General features: G+C 37.9%; 1 protein-coding gene across 6 annotated transcripts in view; it reads right to left on the reverse strand.

Annotated features, from left to right (window-relative positions):
• Positions 1-18986, reverse strand: part of MATN2 (matrilin 2) — a 76119-nt gene that overhangs the window by 43477 nt on the left and 13656 nt on the right. For all 6 annotated transcript variants that reach the window (XM_055799574.1, XM_055799577.1, XM_055799573.1 and 3 more), the window contains exons 3-4: positions 8646-9215; positions 4032-4154 (exon numbers count right to left, since the gene is read on the reverse strand). In XM_055799574.1, coding sequence (XP_055655549.1) covers positions 4032-4154; positions 8646-9215 — 693 coding nt within the window. The remainder of the gene's footprint in view (positions 1-4031; positions 4155-8645; positions 9216-18986) is intronic.

Consider the following 18986-nt stretch of genomic DNA (forward strand, 5'->3'; position numbering starts at 1 on the left):
GTCTTTTTTTTCTTCTTTTTTGCATAACTCTCCCAGATAAATGATGACAAGGTTGGAAAGGGAAAGAAAAGGAAAACACAACACCAAAAGAATTGGGGATATTACATTTCCGAGTTTTATAATTTTTCAGTTTTGTGCAAAATACCATAGCAAGTTAGCCCTCCCAAGCAAAAGACCTCATTAGAAAAATTATTATGACAAATGAGGTCAGTTCAGCACCTGGACGAATGAAGCACATTGCGCTTTTTTTTCCAATAGCTAGAGCTTTCTGAGAACCCCAAGTTTCCCAAGTGAAATCTCTGGAAGGCAAAGTACTTTGTGTGCTCAGGATCAAGCCCAAAGACTCCTCAACACATAATGATCATTTAGAGCTACAAAAAAGGCTTTTGGAACATGTTTGAGGAAACTAGCCAAACAAATAAAAATTTTCTTTTATAGCTGTCTGCTTCATATCAAACGGCATGATGAACAGCATAAACAGTTGTTTAACTCTCTTGTTCCAGTATAAACACCCACAGATAGATAATTTTCCAGCTTGTTTCAGCTACATTTCCAGCTTACATATATTAATGTAAGATTTGAACAACTCTAGAGAAGAAAGGAAGAGATCAAGTTAAACAAATGAGTAAATAGCCGTTATCTGACACAACTACTCTCTAGAAAAGTCAGACCAGAGTATGTGAAAGGAGCATCTTTTTCATGCATGCAGAACCATCTTAATGAAATAAATATAAGAATATTTCAAGTTAAATGAAAGAATTCTTTTTTCCCTAGTTTTGTTCTCAAAGATAGCCAAGTTGCTTTTTTATTTTTTTCTTTTCATGTGGAAAGCAACAAATCACAAGTATGGCAGATTTTCTTCCTTCAATGCAAGGAAATCATTTTTTTAGAAATTATATTATAATGAAACATATCAAGGAAAAAACCTATATTCAAAAGAGAAATGCACCCTTTTTCAGCCTGAGGGCACCCTTTTTCAGCCTGAGGCAAAGCTGTCAATTCATTGCTGACTGAAGCCATTTCATTAAGGGCTCACAAGAGCTGAATACTGATATAGTGTACTCTCACAACATTACAAAAAGGGAATAGAAGAATGAAAAAAAAAGTATAACTTTAGGTACAGCAGAATGAAGAGACACTATAATTTTAAATACATACCATTCATCTTTTCTGCATTGTTTAATTTAGAAAGTGTTACAATATATATGTAAGGAAACTATTTGTTCATGGAAGAGCTGACAAATAGATCCAAACCTTAGATAAACACATGTGGTTCATGTTGATCATGTATTGCACTAAACATAAAAATGATGAAGATTTATTTTATTTAGAGATTGAGGAACATGTTGTCTCTGTGCACTTGTGGACAATCAGTGGCCAATGAAGGTAATTAAAGTGGTCACAGACTGCGAGGTTTTCTATTGCCACATTTGCCCTTACCTCCAGAAATAAGCTGTCCAGGCTCGGTCCCCTTTCCTCATGAATTCTGTTACTTCTCTGGGGAGTTTTTAGACAATGGTCTGACCTTATCTAGACTGCTACCATACAATCTCCCTCTTTCACCAATGATTTGCACCATCCCAGCACATTTAAGGCCAGTTTGATGGCTCTCAATATTAGATTCCCAGTGCTAATTGCTAAAATCAGTTTATAGTTTGCTGATGTAGAAAAAAAGTCCATTAGAAGTAGGTTACTAACACTGAATGACTCCCTTTCATATTTAGCAGACTGCAATCTAGTATCATTAGATTGATGATCAAAGCAAATACACAGTCAAGCAAATCTTGAGTAACAGGTAAGTGAGGAAAACCTAATGTAAGACTGAGTCATAGCTAAAAGTAAAGCAGTGCAGCAATGGGCTTCAAAAAACGGTAAAGAGGGAACATGTTGTGGGCAATTGTGCATGGGTCAGCAGTAGGAAAGCTACACACAATTCCAAGACTTTCTTGGAAATTAATCTGTAATTTGTGTATAAAAGCTGAACTACTGGCTGATAAAAATTATGGAAATGTAACACAATAAAAAAGAAGATGACATGATAAAGAAAGATTTATTTTTAATTGACCCAGAATAAAAAAATTCATTTGTCAAAACTGATGTTGGGGTGAGGATGGGGACAATGTTTGAGAGGAAATTAAAAAAAAAAAAAAAAAAGATAAATTTTGAATTTCACATAATTTTCCAGAAACTTGAAAGTAGAAGAATTCTTTCCAAAAAAATCTGTAAGAAAATTAATAGTATGAGGAAGACTTAAAAGAAAAGTTTAAAGGATACAAAAGTTTTAAATGAGAAGCATTTTAAGAGAGACACAATGAAAAGAATAGGTTAGAGAACATTACTGAAATCTGATTACGTATTTGGAGCCATGATTTGGGACTCTGACCAACCTCTTTCTGAAGAGCTATAGCAAACATGTGGAAGCAGAGAATATAGGCTGTGTGCAAAATTGTTCTTGTCACTATTCTTGTCTTAGCTCAGCTGCTAAACCAAATAATAATTAGGAGATATTCCAGATTGGATTGATTTTTTTTCCATCTTCTTGAGGAAACAAAAGCACAAATATAGCGTTTGTTCCATTTAACACAAAACATTCCCTCATAATTCACATACATGCATATGACAAATGTCTACATCTGGTGAAGGATGCTGGTGAGAGGAACTAGAAAACAGAGATTCCTAAAAGTAATTCATCCCATGGCTCAACAGCATAGGAGGTGAAGAGCTCAAAAGCGGTTTCCTGCTGTAGCCCAAAGAGTCTGAAGGCATTTGAACACAGCAGCAAGAGTGCCCATATCACTCTGGTACTGACATTCTTTTGTTCCCATTCCTGTTTACTGAGGCTCTGACTGAAACCATGTGTCCCACTGCACATGTAAGGGCTCTAATCCCCAAGCTGCAGGGTTGCCTCCGATAACTGACATACTCTTGCTGCTTCAGTGGTCATCAAGTTTTTGATATAGAATACAACACTAAGCAAGAGAGAGTAAGAACCCGTTAGTCCCGAGCTACCTGACTGTTCTACGGCACTCTCCTGAGATGTGGAACATGTGAGTTTAGACACAAGGATAGGATTTGAGCCTGCATCCTTCACCTTAATTCTAAATTATCAGCTGTGAAGCGTACATCCTATGCCTTCACCATGACTGTCTCCTCCAGCTTTTTGAAAAGACGTTTCCCAAAATTTTTCTTCCAGCTAAAATCAGTTTGGCAAATTTCACTTGAATCCATGCACTGTCATGGGATAAGAAACTACATTTTTAACAAGTACATTTTCTACAAGCAATTAAAAATAGTATTACATAATATCTTTAAAATAATGCTGGATGCGGGAATAAATTTGGCATACACACCTAATGTAGTCTCCTGTTAATTACTAGGAAGCACGTTAAAATGGATAAAAGAAATACTGCTTAGAAAGATCACAATTAAAATGAAATATGGTTTGTTATTATAAACAATAAAGCCAGTTACTTAAAACCGAAAAGGTCAACCCTTTTAAAGGAGGAAATGAGAGCATAAGCAAGACTTTCAAAACTATTCTTTGAACAATGGCAATCCCTTATACTTCAAGCAGCAGTTAGGGAAAGCTTTTCAGAATGGCAAGTTATTTCACTGATACTGGGTTTATTGCACCTTTTTGTACTATCTAGTACTGGTTGCAGTCTAGACAAGTTACTAAAGTAGTTGGATTCACTTCATGTGAGATGATAAAACAGTTCTTTCTTTGATAGCTGCTTCATTGCTGAACTTATTACACCAGTAAAATTAAAATGTAATTTTATGTAGCTACAGTGTACCTCTGCAGAGCTGTGTACAAAAATGAGCTTGATGTATTTCAGAAAGGTTTGTAAGAACTTCATTTACACAAAACAGGAAAAAGAATTACGACTTCACCTTTTCAGACCCTTTCTGATGATTACCATTAATTATATACTGAGTTTAGTCCTACATTATGAGCCCAACAAAAAGGGTCTGTGATGTTAAGCACTTTTTGGGAGCATGCAAGAGAAAAGTTAAGAAAGATAACATACTGCTGCAAGTCTTCTGGTCAGCATTCAGAATGTATCCTTGTTTACATCGGCATAGGTAGGAGCCAGGGGTGTTTATGCAGAAGTGATCACAGTGGTGCTCAACTGTACTGCACATATGGGGCACTGAAAAAAAGTAAGTAAAATGTTATGAACTGCTGATCTTACTTACTTGTGGTCACAACTATTAAAAAAATGGTGTAGAAAATTAAACTGAAGTCATGTAGATATTTCAAATTAAGGGTTGACAGTTAAGACAAAAATGGAAGCTTAAGCCTAGAAGACTGCAAAACCCCCACACTCTTAACAAACAGTACTAGGTATTTATTCCTTTAAAAAGTAGGAAATTTGATATTTTCTGTCTGGTTTACATTAGTGGAATGGTTTTGGACATGAAATTACATGTAGAATGGAGACATCAACAAAATAAAAATATACAATAGAGTATTCAGAAACACTAATTACTTGGTGGTCCCAAGAAGACAATGAAACAAAACCTACCACATTCAAAACTAGAAAATAAGTGGAATTTAAATACAAACTGTTCTAGAGGACATTCAATTTATTGAATGAAGAACATCCCTACACAGCCCAATAGTAAAGAAGAATGACTAGAAAACAACTTGATGAAGAATCTTGCTTGCTTAGTTATTAATGTTAAGGAACAATAAAACAATACATTGATGAGGTCATGCATCTCCAAGATTCAGTAATCTGGGAGCTCAGCTGAGCTATACTGCAGAGTATGCCTTTCTGAGTCTATTTTTAATCTTTGTATTTTATGTCTCTAATAGTAGTAAAATGTAAGAGACTGAGACAGTAAGAAAGGAAAAAAATAGTGGGCCCATTCTGCTAAATTCATCGCTGAACTACTTTTCTCCAGATCAGTATTTTGGAATTAAGACATATCCTTGATGTCCTCTTTCCACTGGAGCATTGCTTGTATGTTATTTCTGTAATATGTAGGTGAATTATTTCTCAGAGAACGTTGTTTGAAAAAAGATTATTTTGCTCAACAATTAGAGATTGATGTGCTCCTTATTGGGCTAGACAAAGCTCAAAATTTATGGAGTAGATATTAACAATAAACTTCTAGCAGCCACAACAGAAGCCTGACAAATAACTTAACACGTGGTATGTGTGGTACTTGTGGGGGAAAAAAAAATGGCTTTGAGATACATACTATGTATCTGGTCATTGGAATGGTTACCAGAGTTACAGATTTATTACTAATATACAAACCACCACAATTCCAAAATCTCTTAATAAGCTTTTTGGATCTCATAATTTTCTGCCAAAATAAAACTTCTCAAGTACTTTTATTTATGTGACAACAGACCTGCTTGGACTTCTCGTCTTCGCATCTTTCTGCCATTCTGAAAAGGAAGTTTATGACCTTTGATACTTTCTAAACAGAAGTTTCCTCCTGGCTCTATTTCACTAGCTTTCAGCAGCAGGTACAGCTTGTTATGACCAAAGAATCACTTTCAAATATGACAAATGACAAATATATTCATTTCAGAGTTTAAGCATCAGAAAATCTTACCATGTATTAATGCTATAGAATGTGAATCTATACAACATCACTTCAAAAACAGTCAATCCTCCCATATCAAAAGAACATCAGGCTGCAAAACAGAGTACTGAAAAAAAAAAGAGTTCTAAAAAAAGAAGCATTCAATGATAGGCATCCCAATAACTCAGTCCCTTTTGAGAATACGTTGTTACTATCTGTTGCCTATCTTTTGACATACTAGCACATAATCTTTTTTCTAAAATGTCTCTGTTGCACTCATTTCAAAGAATCAGTGGTACTCTGGTCATCAGATTTCTGCGGTAAAGGAGGCTGCTGTCTGTATGATTCCTGCAACCTCGTTTGTTCCAGGAGGTGTTTGGTGGACACAGCCAGGGACTGAAGTAATAGAAAGGGTGATCTCCTAGTTAAGGAATGTGAATGTGAGCATATTGAATTAGATTTTATCTCTGTCTATGTCACAGGGTCCTTATTTGACCTGGGGCAAGCCCATATCAGTATCTTCAAGGAAGCATCAACTCTCACACTGCACGCATTCAGCTAGAGACACCAGGACCCAGATTTGCAAGAATTCAGGGCTCTCTCGGCTGCAAGTGAAGGCTGTAGAGCTGTGACTGGTATGTTATATTGGTCTAAAAATGCTAAATGCCCCATAAAATCAGACCAGGAATTGCCGAGTCAAATATTTAAAGTTTGTGGGTGATCTTGACAGTCTTTACCCTGTTTTCCTTCCTCCAGTGTAAAATGGGGATGACACCACTATCTACTTTACAGGAGAATGATAGAAGACTTCATTTGCTCCTGACCGATCCCAGCTTTTGTCTTTCTCTCTCTTCTTCTATTTAATCTTCACCTCCTTTCCTGGATTCTGTTTCCATTTCTGTTTATCTTTTTCTGAGTTTTCAACTCTTGCCTCATTCTTCACGCCTCTGATTTCCCAGGATATTGTTTGCTTCTCTTTTACCTCGCTGACCAGTAATAAAAAGAGGTGCCTGGGATCCCCTGGCTTCAACTGCTGTTTCTGATACCCTAAATCTTTAACAGCCAGAGGCAGCAACTATAGGGAAAGTCTGATTTAATAGAGGGTGGAGCACATCCAATTTATATGGACTCTTCTGAGAATATAGCTGCTAGGCACCAGGTGATTTCTGTCATCCATGGGGAAACAGTGGTTAATTTGGTTTACTTTATATTTTCCCCACAGAACTTCATTACTTGGCCAGGTTTTTCTCTTATCTTCACAGGAACCATGAAGACACATTCCCACAGACATAAGGGCAATACAGACACAAGGACAGCTTAGGTGCCAAGGTCTTTTCCCATAGCGTGAAACCCAGCAGACTACATGCCAGGAGACTTGACCAGAGGGGTGCCTTCAATTGCTCTAGCAAATAAACAAGGTGTCCAGATGTTCAGCTCTGCTACAATGATACTGCCTCCCGGTCCACACTGGGGAGGACTTAAAAAAACTAAACACATTTCCTGGGAGGAATGTAGGCGCTCTAGGAAGCAGAGGCTATGGATGCTTAGATTGCTGCCTTGAAATTCAGCAAGCTGAACACTGCTTCACAGCCCAGACTCAATAAAACATTAAGGATCCTATCTGCAATTTAGTCCCTTAAGTTGAAATCCGTAAGAATCTAACAGCTTAAATTCTCTGTTGCACCTGGGCCTGGGTTTTTATGTGCATTTTTGGATCTCACCTTCAATTCCTGACATAGCAAATGTTCTGGAGCATTCCCTGAGAAAAGGAGGGGGCAGCAATCCTTGTCACCTCCATACTCCTTCATCTGTGGGGGTGGGTGGGGTGGGGGTGGCTTTATTGAGGATCACATGTATTTGGATTAAAAATGAGCTATAAAACACTAATACATTTACGGGACACTGCCTAGTCAGAAAAAAACAAGTAAGTGGTATTTGTACTGGATTTGTTTCTAAAATGCAATTAAAAAAATCCAGTAAAATGAAGTTTTGAAGCACTTTCTCTTCGTTCCATTTAAACTCTCAATCCATGTTTGGTTATGTATCTTACTACGCCAGCTAATTATATGGCAAGGAAGAAACAGGAAAAAATCTATTATCTGATGAATGTCTGTGATGGTGTTCTGTGCTGATGCAGTTCAGCTGGAGCTCTGTTGCTCTTTGAAACAGTTTTGGAAAAGATCAAGTAAGGAAAATTCTCCAGACTATCCTGACAATAAGCCTCAGTTCTTTTCTGGCAAAAGCATCCCTAGAGATGAGTAAGCATTCAGTCTCACTATGCATTCTTTTTCTGGACTCTGCTGAAAATGCCTCAGCTTAATGCCAAATCTGTATGAAGATCTTTCATATTTGTCTTAGGAAAAACTAACAAAAAAAATTATATTAAGTACATAGATTGGAATAAAATAAATTATGTATGTCATGATATTTGTAAAAGGTAACTTCTTATCAGGGAATTACAGATGGAAGTGATTGTTGCAAATTAATACCTATTAAAACATTATTTACTTTATTGTATGAATGAGTAATATCACTGTAACGGCTTCTCCTAACTTTCTGTACTTAAAATGGATTGAATAAAAATGCTACCATGTCTCTGTGTCTCATTTCCAGTCACAAGGCATGCACGGAGATAATTGTTTGCATAGAATTAATATGTAAACTTTGGAAGAGGGATCCACAAACTCTACAGAATTTTTTGAATAACCAAAACACTGTTTATCAGTTTGAAGTTTCAGTGCTAAGGGAGGTCACATTAAAAATCAATAGATGAAACAACTTATCTAATATTTAAATAGCAGAGGGTTGTAAATTTATTGCTATTATGCAATGAATAGGAAAATCATGGTATGTGTATTTGCCTCACTCCTCATGACCACCAGGAATCAGATCATATTTTATGGCATTTAGCAGTAGAGTACGTTTTTCCCCATATGTATGACTGCTGTTCTGAATGTTGTCTGGCTGGTCTCCCTTTTTTCAATATATATATTCTGACAGATAAGCTTCCATGTTAAAAAAAAATAAATATATAATGCATAGGTTTCCCCCCTGTGTTTTACTTTCATCTGTGCATTCAGATCTATAGATAAAAACCTTACCACAAAGTTTAGTCTGGAAGGCAGATGTCAGTGTTTCAATCTGACTGAAATTAGCAACCAGGAACACATGCTCTTCATGCGGTTCACTCCCAATGGACTTCAGCGTGTTCATATCTACTCTTCCCACTCCAATGGCAAAAATCAGGATTCCTGAGTTACGTGCTTTCGTGGCAATCTCTGCCACTGGATCCTGAGGTCTCCCATCGGTCACTATCATGATAATTCGGGGCACATTCTGCTTCAGAGGTCGAGCTCCTTCTGATTCTGAAAATGCAATGTTCATTGCATACTGAATAGCCAGTCCAGTCATAGTGCCAGTTGCCAGGTGCATCATCCGCTTCACTGCTCTTTCAATATCCTGCTTCCTCCTGAATGTCTTCAGTGAAAACTCATGTTTGACTGTGCTGCCATACTGAATCAGACCTACGCGGGTGGCATCAGTACTGATGTCCAGGAACTGCAAGATGGTTAAAATGAACTCCTTTACTTTTTCAAAGTCATAAGGACGTACACTGCGAGAGCTGTCAATGATGAAGACGAGGTCCAGGCGTTTGTTGTTGCAAGTATTTTCTGGAAGGCAAAATGCAAACAAAAATACTTTACAATAATTTCAAAATGCAAACTGGTTCAGGTTGACCCGATGTCTCAAACATGCTGTCTAAACAAAGACAAACACTGGTAAAATACAGGAAAAATAGGAGATGTCAGAACTAGGGCTACTTGGGCAATATAAATTCAGCCTCAAGTAAGTAAGAAAAGCTGTCTGTTAAATGATCAGTAGATTATTTATTTTTTGGAGGGAAATCAGTGCCCAGCATGACCAATGCCAGTGGAATGGGTAGATACTTGTGCTGTACCCTGTTTTGTCATTGTTGTTGAGATTTTAAGCTCAAACCCCACACAGGCTGGAAGTGCCCTCTGAATTACATAGTTACTATTTGAACAGGCTGCACTGTGCTTCTTTTTGTGGTGGTCCCTGAGAATTTAGAAATTGGACACTCCAGTGAGGCAGGGTGGAATCAGTCCTCCATTACAAAAAGGGAAAACAGAACACAAAGAAATTTGGGTCAAAAGCATCTGTTAATTGCAGTGGCTGATACAAGATGTGAAGGGACTGATTTTTCAGGGAACTTGGCATTAAGCAGCACTTTGCATGTACAAAGTACAGCTCTCAATGACGTCAACTGCAGCTGTGACTGCTCAGCACTTCTGCAAATCAAACCCCATGATTTCAAATGCATAATTAATGGACATCTGGGAAAAGTCTCATCTTGGACTACCTCAGCATCACACAGAAATTCTGTAGCTGCATCAGAGAGAAAATCCTGCTGTCTACAGTGGCACTCAACCTGGCCAAAAGACCACTCATACACTTTCCACCCATCAGCAGTCTTTTTTTTTCCAGTGAAGCAGAAATACCACACAGTGTGTCTATATCTGACAATTGCACAGGCAGGCAGGCCAAGCTATCACAGATAACAGCCGAAGTGAAGGCTGGCTGCCTTCTGGGCATGCTACAAGCCTCCTGGGACCCTGGGTATATCCTCTGGCTTCTGCTTAGCAACCTTTTTTTGAAAGAATATGAGACATATGCATGAGTTGCATGATGAGAATGGACAGGGACTGACCATTCACATGACAGGCTTAAGACAAGCAGGGAGAGGTGAGCTGTGAGCCTTGCTGCAGAAGGCAGCATAAAGCAAAAGATTAAAGGGCTTTAAAGGGCTTAACGGGATGCTGGTGAAGAGAAATCAGCTGAGGTTCAATACTGACATTAAAGATCCCTCCAGATTAGGAAAACCCTGAGCCAAAAAAGCATGGCAGTTGGGGGGATGCCTTAAGGTACTATTGTCTTGTCCTTAAACATTTTCATATGTATCACATTTTGACTGCTGTCAGAGACAGGACACCATGTTAGGTAGACCTGTGGCTTCAGTCAGCATGTCTGCTCCTGTTCTTCCGTTCCCATGGTTATGAACAGACCTGTGAAGTAACTAGTTGCCCATTTGTCTGCCTGGCTTGAAAGATTAAAGGTGGCAAGAATGCTCATTTCACTAAGTTGAGAGACCCCTAATCAGTAATCTCCCTTATTTCCCAACCCAATTCAATTCCCAGTGCGCTCTCATCCGTCTTGTGCACTGAATGAGGCAAATGCTCGGTGGAAACGTAGTATTTGACTGTGTAATTAAAGGTCATGTCATACTGCACAAGTACAAGTGGGCCAATCAAAGACTCAATTGGAAAAACATCTGTCTGTAGGCAAGCCTTTACATGAGTTCACTTGTGACTGCTGATGAATGCTAATCATGTACTTCTGCCAAGGCAAGGGGTGAGAAAGCTGCCTGTTCTCACTTGTTAACTCAGAGGCCTCTTTCATAGATTACCAAGAATATTTGTGGGCATAGAATAAAAATGCTCTTTGATGACAATAAAAATGACTGCCTGGATTTATTCATGCACAGCCTACAATATGGCTTTATTCATAAGCATAGGAATATGCTAGGGTTGCTTAGTCTTTCAAAATCGGAGGATGTTGAATGCAAGCCAAATTGAGCAGAAACAAAATTCCAGTTCTAATGGGATACAGATATCCTGACAACTACTTTCCATCTTATTATCTTAGTGGTATATCTAATTATTAATTATTTTTACTCATATAAGATGAAATATTCCAGCACAGTTCTAATACAAAGATAATGCTAAGATATTATTTGTGGGAGCAGAGCAAGGGGAAAGAAAGATAATTTCAGAAAAAAAACCCTAAGAATATGTCTGTGTATGTGAGGGGAAGGACAGAGAAGGGAGAAGGGTAAAATGACTGCTATTTTATTTTCCTTAAAACAAGTCAAAACTAGAGCCATGGTATTGAGTCCTTTTCATCTGAATATAACGATTTGGATCCCAGTCTGACAAGACTCAGTTATGTATTTTGAAGTCAGGCATGAATCTTGTTGGGAAAAAACCTGGACGGCATTAGTAGACAGTACTACTAGAAACACACCCCATTGTGCTAAATTACTTAAGAAAAAACTGTTGGGCTGAATGTAATACAGTATATTTCAAAACTACTTTCATTAGCAAAACTACATCTATAGAAATACCAAACATTTCCAAATTGAAATGTATACAAAATGACCTTGTAATTATTAAAGTTGATTTAGCTGAGATCCATGAAAAATAAAACGTAACTAATTTACTAAGTAAAACTTCAGCTGGGTGGTATTTTGAGGAGTGGCAATCAGTAATGACTAACAGATCTGAACACTCATCCCCTCAGATAAACTTTCAGTGATACCTTTTTAGCAGTTGCATGTTTTTGCACTTGCCCTGTAAACTATAACCTCTTCCTGTTACCAGCTCTCATTTTGAACAAGGACATTTCTCACAACTTGGCAAACATCCTTGTACCCAAGAGTAATTCCCTTCCACTCTTCTTACGAAAAGTGACATGCTCATTGAAAAGAGCTACTCATCCATAAACCTGCTTCTAAGTCAGCAGAGGTTTTGTATTGCCAACACAAAAGTTAAAAAAACCCTCTCACTGTGAGCTGTATTATCCAAAGGCAAGGCCAGGAGATGCAAGACAAGGACAGACAAGGCAAAGGAAGGAAAGGTCAAGTCAATATGTTCTCCTCCTCCAATCAATATGCAGTTTGTCTGTCAATAACAGTTACAGCGATGCTACCTTTGCAAAGTTAACAACACAAGGACATTTCAGTTCTACTTGGAAGAACCCAGCTGGGAATCAATTACTGAGAGATACATAAAACAAAGCTCAAAAGAATATTTCACATTGAGCATCTTAATTTCCTCTAGATCTGAAAGTTCTATTAAGTTATTTTATCTGATCCCTGCAGGTTTTCTTCTACTCCTTTCTCAAAGCAAATTACGCTCAAGCCTGAACCCCTACTTTGGCTTTGATGAAGTTCATGCTGCTTTGACTTTGCTCACCCACCCAGGGTCTCTATCTGAGAGTGTTTGTACCCTCTCAGCTTATATCTAACTAATGCTACATTGCCTTAATATAACTAAAGCGCTGCCAGGGAGTTTTCCTGAGCATTGGAACTGACTATCTCTAGGCTGTTAAATCATTAGAATAGTTCCTGGTATTGTTCATCTTAGGACAATTAACATTTTCTCAAGCAATCCTCAGGCATGATATGGGAAGTAGCATGAGCCAGGGACTCATCCTAATATGCAATGTGGATTCAACCACTCTTGTAAGCTCAGCGTATTTAGTAGTACAGAAGCAGGCCATTTTATACCACTGGTCTCAGTGCCAGAGAGCAGTCTAAGATACAAGCTAAGCTCAGAGGCCAGCTGGCTTGCATCCACAGTATTAAACTCACCTTCACACTAAAACAGAATGGCTGTATGCAAGCTGCCTATTGGGAATAATCCCAGTCCTCTTGCAGCCTCTGAACCATGCACAGGGACTGCTGGGGGAGTGCTAATCACTGCAGGCCAGAGAACTCCAGCAATTTAACAGCAACAATAATGGTGGAGTCCCAATGCCCAAGAATGTCCCTTAGCACTGTTTAATTTCCTGAAACAATTCCATTTTGGGACATTCAAACTAAACACATGAAAAGGACCAAAGTTTTAGATGGTGATTTTCCAAAAGTTTTTGCAAGCCAGCTCCCTTGATAAGATTAATTGTTTAAAAATGAGTTAGTTATTTTCTGTTGTTGTCCTACATCTTTATGACTCCTTATTCCTTTTTTTTTTTTTTTTAACTTTGATATTACTTATTTGGTTATGTAGGTCTTTATCCTAATATATGAGAATGGATAAATGTTGAAGAATGATATTGCTTTATGCAAAGCAAAAGGAGGTTAGCTCAACTTGGTAAACACTGCAGCAAAGTTAAGACATTGAAAAAGTAATTTATAACAAGTAAATACTAGTTCCATTAAGATGTTTGTTATAGAGTAAGACAATTTAAGCAAAAAAGAAGGATGAGATCAGTTAAGAAAATATGAGATAATAGAAAAATTATTGCCTAAACAGGCAATGCATTAGTGGCAATGTTGAGACTCAATATATTGTTTCTTAGCTAACTCTACAGTAATGTATATACAAAAAATTACACGTGCTGTGACAATGCCAGCAATAACACCAGGTTTATTTTTACATTCTATCTTTTGAGTAACAGAAAAATTAAATAAAAGAGGAGAAAACTGTTCTCCTGGCTAGCACATTATAAAACTCTTTCCTAAATTCCTCTTCTTTCTTTGCCATTTTGTTATTTCATTTTCCCTCTAGTCCTCAACCTTACTGGCCTCTCTTTTCTTTACAACTTCTTTCCTTATAAATCGCAGTATGACTCCTAACAATTTTGTTCCAAAGTGTATGAACTTGCTGGGTGTCAAATATTTGTTCTTAAAGTCCAGAATTCAGGTTTTCCCTAGCTAAATATCCAGCCAAAAAGATTGGATTTGACAGATTCTCAGATATTTCCAAAGGATTTCGTAGTTCATCAAGAAGGTTTAATTTTATTGCCATACAATCATACAAGTAAAGAATACTTAAATTTGCAATTAATTCATAAATATAGCAGGAGCAAAATGCTCAGATGGGAAGAAACACATACTTACATATTACCTATATATACCTTCTAGGAAACCACAGTAGCTTCATTTGCAAAGATCAAGCACGAAGTACATAGCAGTAAATGTAATGTTGCTTTTGAAAAACGCATTTTGTGGTTGTTGCCAAGACTAAATGAAGAATAGCACTAATTCCAAGCGCTTCTTGGCTCTAGTAAGACGTTTTGTGCAAGTTACCTTCCAAGAAGGACAAAGGATAGTACGGTACATTTCAGATATAATCCTACCTAGTTCTGGAAGTAAATGTTAGAAACTGCTCAGTAACCCTTTCCTGGCACATGTATGTGCTGCACTTGGTTCTGCAGGTGACACCAGCTCTTGCCAGCTCTGGGACAGACCCTGGGTCCAAGACCTGCCCCCATACTCCCTGGCCCCATCCTTGCTCTGAACCTTTCCCCAAACTCACAGGCGTCTGGCCCTAACCCAAAGACTCATTATGAGTTTGGCAGCTCACCCGTTCCTCCTTACATACTTCTTCCTCTGGAACAATCTCAAATGCAACACAGCCTTCAGACATTTCTTTATTGCCTCTGAAAAAACCTTTTCTGAACTTCCAAAATTTCTGGGACAACTGTACAGCAGGATGCTCTTGTCCAGAGATTTCCATTTCTTACCACATGCAAATGCTTCATTATCAGTCACTCCAGGAGAGTCCATTACCTTGTTGTCATTTCACCTCACTATTTCTATTCCTTCCCTGTCATCCTTTCCAAAACAAGAAGGTCATTATTAATAAGAAGTCCCTCCAATTCCAGAGTCCCAAAACTGACTCCTACTATGTCTCCATTTCTTTAGACTGGTTCTGTCTCTGGCATGAAGCTGAAGTATGGTGTGGGGATACTCTCAGGTTCCTTAGTTTTTTTCATATATTTCAGCTGTTCTGAGATGGAAACTGTCGGGTCTTCTGACAGGAGTCAAACCTGCTTTAATGGTCAGGAGGACTGAGGAGTGGGTTGCTTTCCCTTGTGGGCAGAAAAAGACCCGGACAGAGGGATTAAGCATCTTGATATCCCCAGTCCAGTCCCAGAAGCATCAACATCTACCAACTGTTTCCTGACAGAAACAAATGTTACGTGCTCTCAGCTAAGCATAGCTCACACCCGTGAGAGACAAGGAATTTTCTGAGCCATGATGGAGAAACCTTGTAGTACACACAGTTAAAACTACTTTGAACCCAGTTCTCACAGACAGCCTGGAGGCATTGACTCTGCCTGTGACTGACTGTCTTTCCCTGCACACATCTGTAAAACAACAAATCACAACCAACACAAAAAAGGGTGATTGCATGGGAGAAGATGATCTTCATATCTTTCTCCTCAAAGATCTGAAACTCTCATTTTGCCTGAGCTACCTGGGGCACTGTTGCAACGGAACAGAAATTATTACAGAAGGAACAGATAGAAAAAGTAAATAATAACAGAAAATAGCAGTAGCAGCGTAGAAAATTAAGTGAAAAAATGTGACCTGAATGAGTTTGCGCTGTTCTGCTTTCAGGACATTAGCTTAATGTTTTAAAAACTCCTATCCATGCTTTTTTTTTGTTTTTCTAAAAGTCATCCATGTCTTTGTTTACAGGCAAGCTATTAGCAACCTCAACATTACTCATTAATCAGCTGATCTGAAACCACATATTTCTATACATTGGTAACAGTTTAAGTATTATACTCTTTTCCAGAGTAGTTTCAGAAACCGCACCATGGGATAGTGCCATACACCATTTCCCCCTGCTCCCCAAAATATATGGGGCATCATTCCCACTGACAAACCATTAGTTCTACCATTTCAGCAGTACTCTAAATAAGTAGATAGTGTCTTCTAGCTTCCACAGCAACTTAAAGGCACGTTGTCTTCATTCACAATAGTGTCTGATTACCCACTTGTGCCTATAAAATGAGATGTTCTTTAAGTTATGTAAATGCTGTTTCCAAGACTTTCAAGTTAATTTTGCACATATGTGCTTTTTTAATTATTAAGCTAAAGTACTCACAATGAAGTCAAAACCATCATACTTTTGAACGTTTGGTGTTCTTTCTTTTGGCCTGAAGTCCTTCAAGACAAAATACACAGAGGAGACTTTGAGATTGTTGAGAACATACAAATAAAAAAGTTTGCAATTTTAATCAGTGAATTATTGTCAAGGCAAACTTTTTCAAACAGAAATGGTATTTCACAGTAATTTGTGGGGGTTGTAACAAACAATTTCAGAAATACAGAGAGCATTTGCAGTTCAGTACATGACACTGTTTTTTCTGTACCAGCAGATGTTCTTTCCTTTTTGTGGAAAATTTAAAAATCTCTTTAAAAAAAAAAAATAAAAGGGGGGGGGGAAATTGGCAGGAAAAGATAATAAGAAAACAAAGACTAGAGAGAAAACAGGAAAGAGGAAAGAGAAGAAAAAGCTTTATTAGAGGAAATACAAATTAAATAAATACAATAACACGTCTTGTGCTGCTAGAAATAGAATTATATCCCATATAACATTAATTACTGAATTTCCCTTTAAGCAGCTTGAAAGTGAATGCTATTTTAATACATGAATTGAAAATTAATAGTGAATACTAAATATGACAGTTGGCAAGCATAATGTTGTCATGCGGCTAAAAATTGCTAACACAAACCAAAATCCAAACTTTCTGATCTCCATGATAATTGGCTGCAGATGAGCGTACTCAGAATAGGACACAAACCCCTGGGGTCTGTTACAGTCCCAGATAGCCCTCATGGCTCGTTAGTTGGGCCTGCTTAAGGAATAACAGCTTTTGCAAGGAACAAATAGCCAGGCAGGGATGCGATTGCCATTCAGATCCCACCTTCTCGGACTCCAGGACCCCTGCTAGGGCTGGGAAGGCACAGCCTCAGCACCACAGAGAGAGGGTCTCCCACTGCGAACTAAACCCTGAAACTGGAAGACTGGGGTGGTCTGAGCAAGTGCCACCTTCCTGCTGCTGTTTTAGACCTCAGCCAGGTAGATGACGGACAACAATTATTGCAGGGGAGAAGCCGATACCTGAGAGATTAAGATGAAAGCGCCAAGTTTCAAGGCTTGGTATAAAGTCCATGGGAGACATCTCAGCCATTGACACAATCACTACTGGGAAGCAAAGCACACAATTGCTAATAACGTGTTGAGGCACAACGATTGTAAGATGTACCTACACAACTCTGAAGGAAGAAACAGGTGATTTCACACACTGTAAAATGCTTTGCACTTTCTCTTTCCAAATGTTACACCTCTGTTTATATGGCAATTTTATGTTTTGATCAGAGAGAGTCCAAATTGATACATTTTATTATCTTATATCCTCATAAAAGTTTGGTTAGGATTTTGCTTATATTTTGGCTAAATACATGATAATTCAAAAGATGTAATTTGCAACCTCTTCCTACCTTTATTGCCTAGGATAGTTTTGATCTCCCCAAATACTATACCAGCATTATACGTCAAACACGTAATGTAGTTGTTATCATGACCAGACTCATTATTGACACATATTTTCCCCTTTTCTTTGCGGCTAAAATGTAACCCAGAATGGTTAACCTGATGATGTTCTTGAGCCTCGAAGTTACAAATACACAAGTTTAAGAGCTGGCTTGGATACAAGAATGTTTGGAATAAGTTTAACTGACTGTAGTGAGTGATTCATAAATTTAGTAAGCACTATGTGTACTTCATATTAGTTCTCTTCATATTAGTGGAATGATATTTATAAAATGAAGAAATAAATTATTATATATTTTGTTGCAAAATACAATTTAACACAGATGGGGACATTTGTGTTTAGCAGCAGTTTCTACTGAACAGGAGCCAAGTACATTTCCTTCTTGGCCTCCATTCCCCATTCAATTTTGTGCAGCACCAGTTAATCTCTTGTAGTTTCTTTCTTCTGGGATCTTGTAGCATCTAAATTAATGCACCCTAAATTAGCTTTTCTCCTCACATAAATAGTTCTTTTTAAAACCAGGTAGGTGCACATTTTATATTCCTAAAGAACAGAAGGAATGTTATTGCTTAGAATATTATTCTACAGCTTATTCAATTATTCCCATGCATGCACTTCAGAGCTTTCCAAAGAAACATGCCCATGTGACATAAAATACATGCTCAGTTTACAAGAACAGAGTTCACCAAGAAAAAGAAAAAAAAAAAATCTTGTGTTTTTTCCACACTGTTGAAATTTTGCTTTGTTTTACAATAAATGATTAAGATGCAGCAGGGCATAAATCCCACATCTGTGCTACCAAAACCACCCACAACATCAAACACCAAAAAAAGCTATATCTTGCAAGGACTGGGCACATGTTGTTTCTGAATATAGAACCTGCTGAAAGGTGCTGTGGATCTCTGACTGTGGCCTTGAAATCACAGTGTGGAAATCACCACTCTGGACAACTGACAGGGCTCTCCATCAGTCTGTTTAGGTGCATAAGTCTATTCCAGTTGTATTTGAAAGAAATGAGCTAATGTAACAGACTTAATTTTATCTTTATAACCATGTAGCACTATATTTCCATTACTGCTTTTCTTTAGTATCCAAAAAGCTATGCTAAACTGGCAAACTGTGCTTTCAGTGATCTGTGTATAATCTAAAAAAGCAGCTGTGCTCAGCAGGAGCAATGATTTTGTCAGAGAGCTAAGTAAAAACTCTTCAGAGCTCTGATAAAGTCTTTAAAAGACAAGATTCTAAACCAAAAGATTAATTTCCTTTAAGGAATCGGGATACTTAGGATCAAA

This window comes from Falco peregrinus, chromosome 3 (assembly GCF_023634155.1).
Source record: "Falco peregrinus isolate bFalPer1 chromosome 3, bFalPer1.pri, whole genome shotgun sequence".
In the NCBI taxonomy this organism is placed as follows: Eukaryota; Metazoa; Chordata; class Aves; order Falconiformes; family Falconidae; genus Falco; species Falco peregrinus.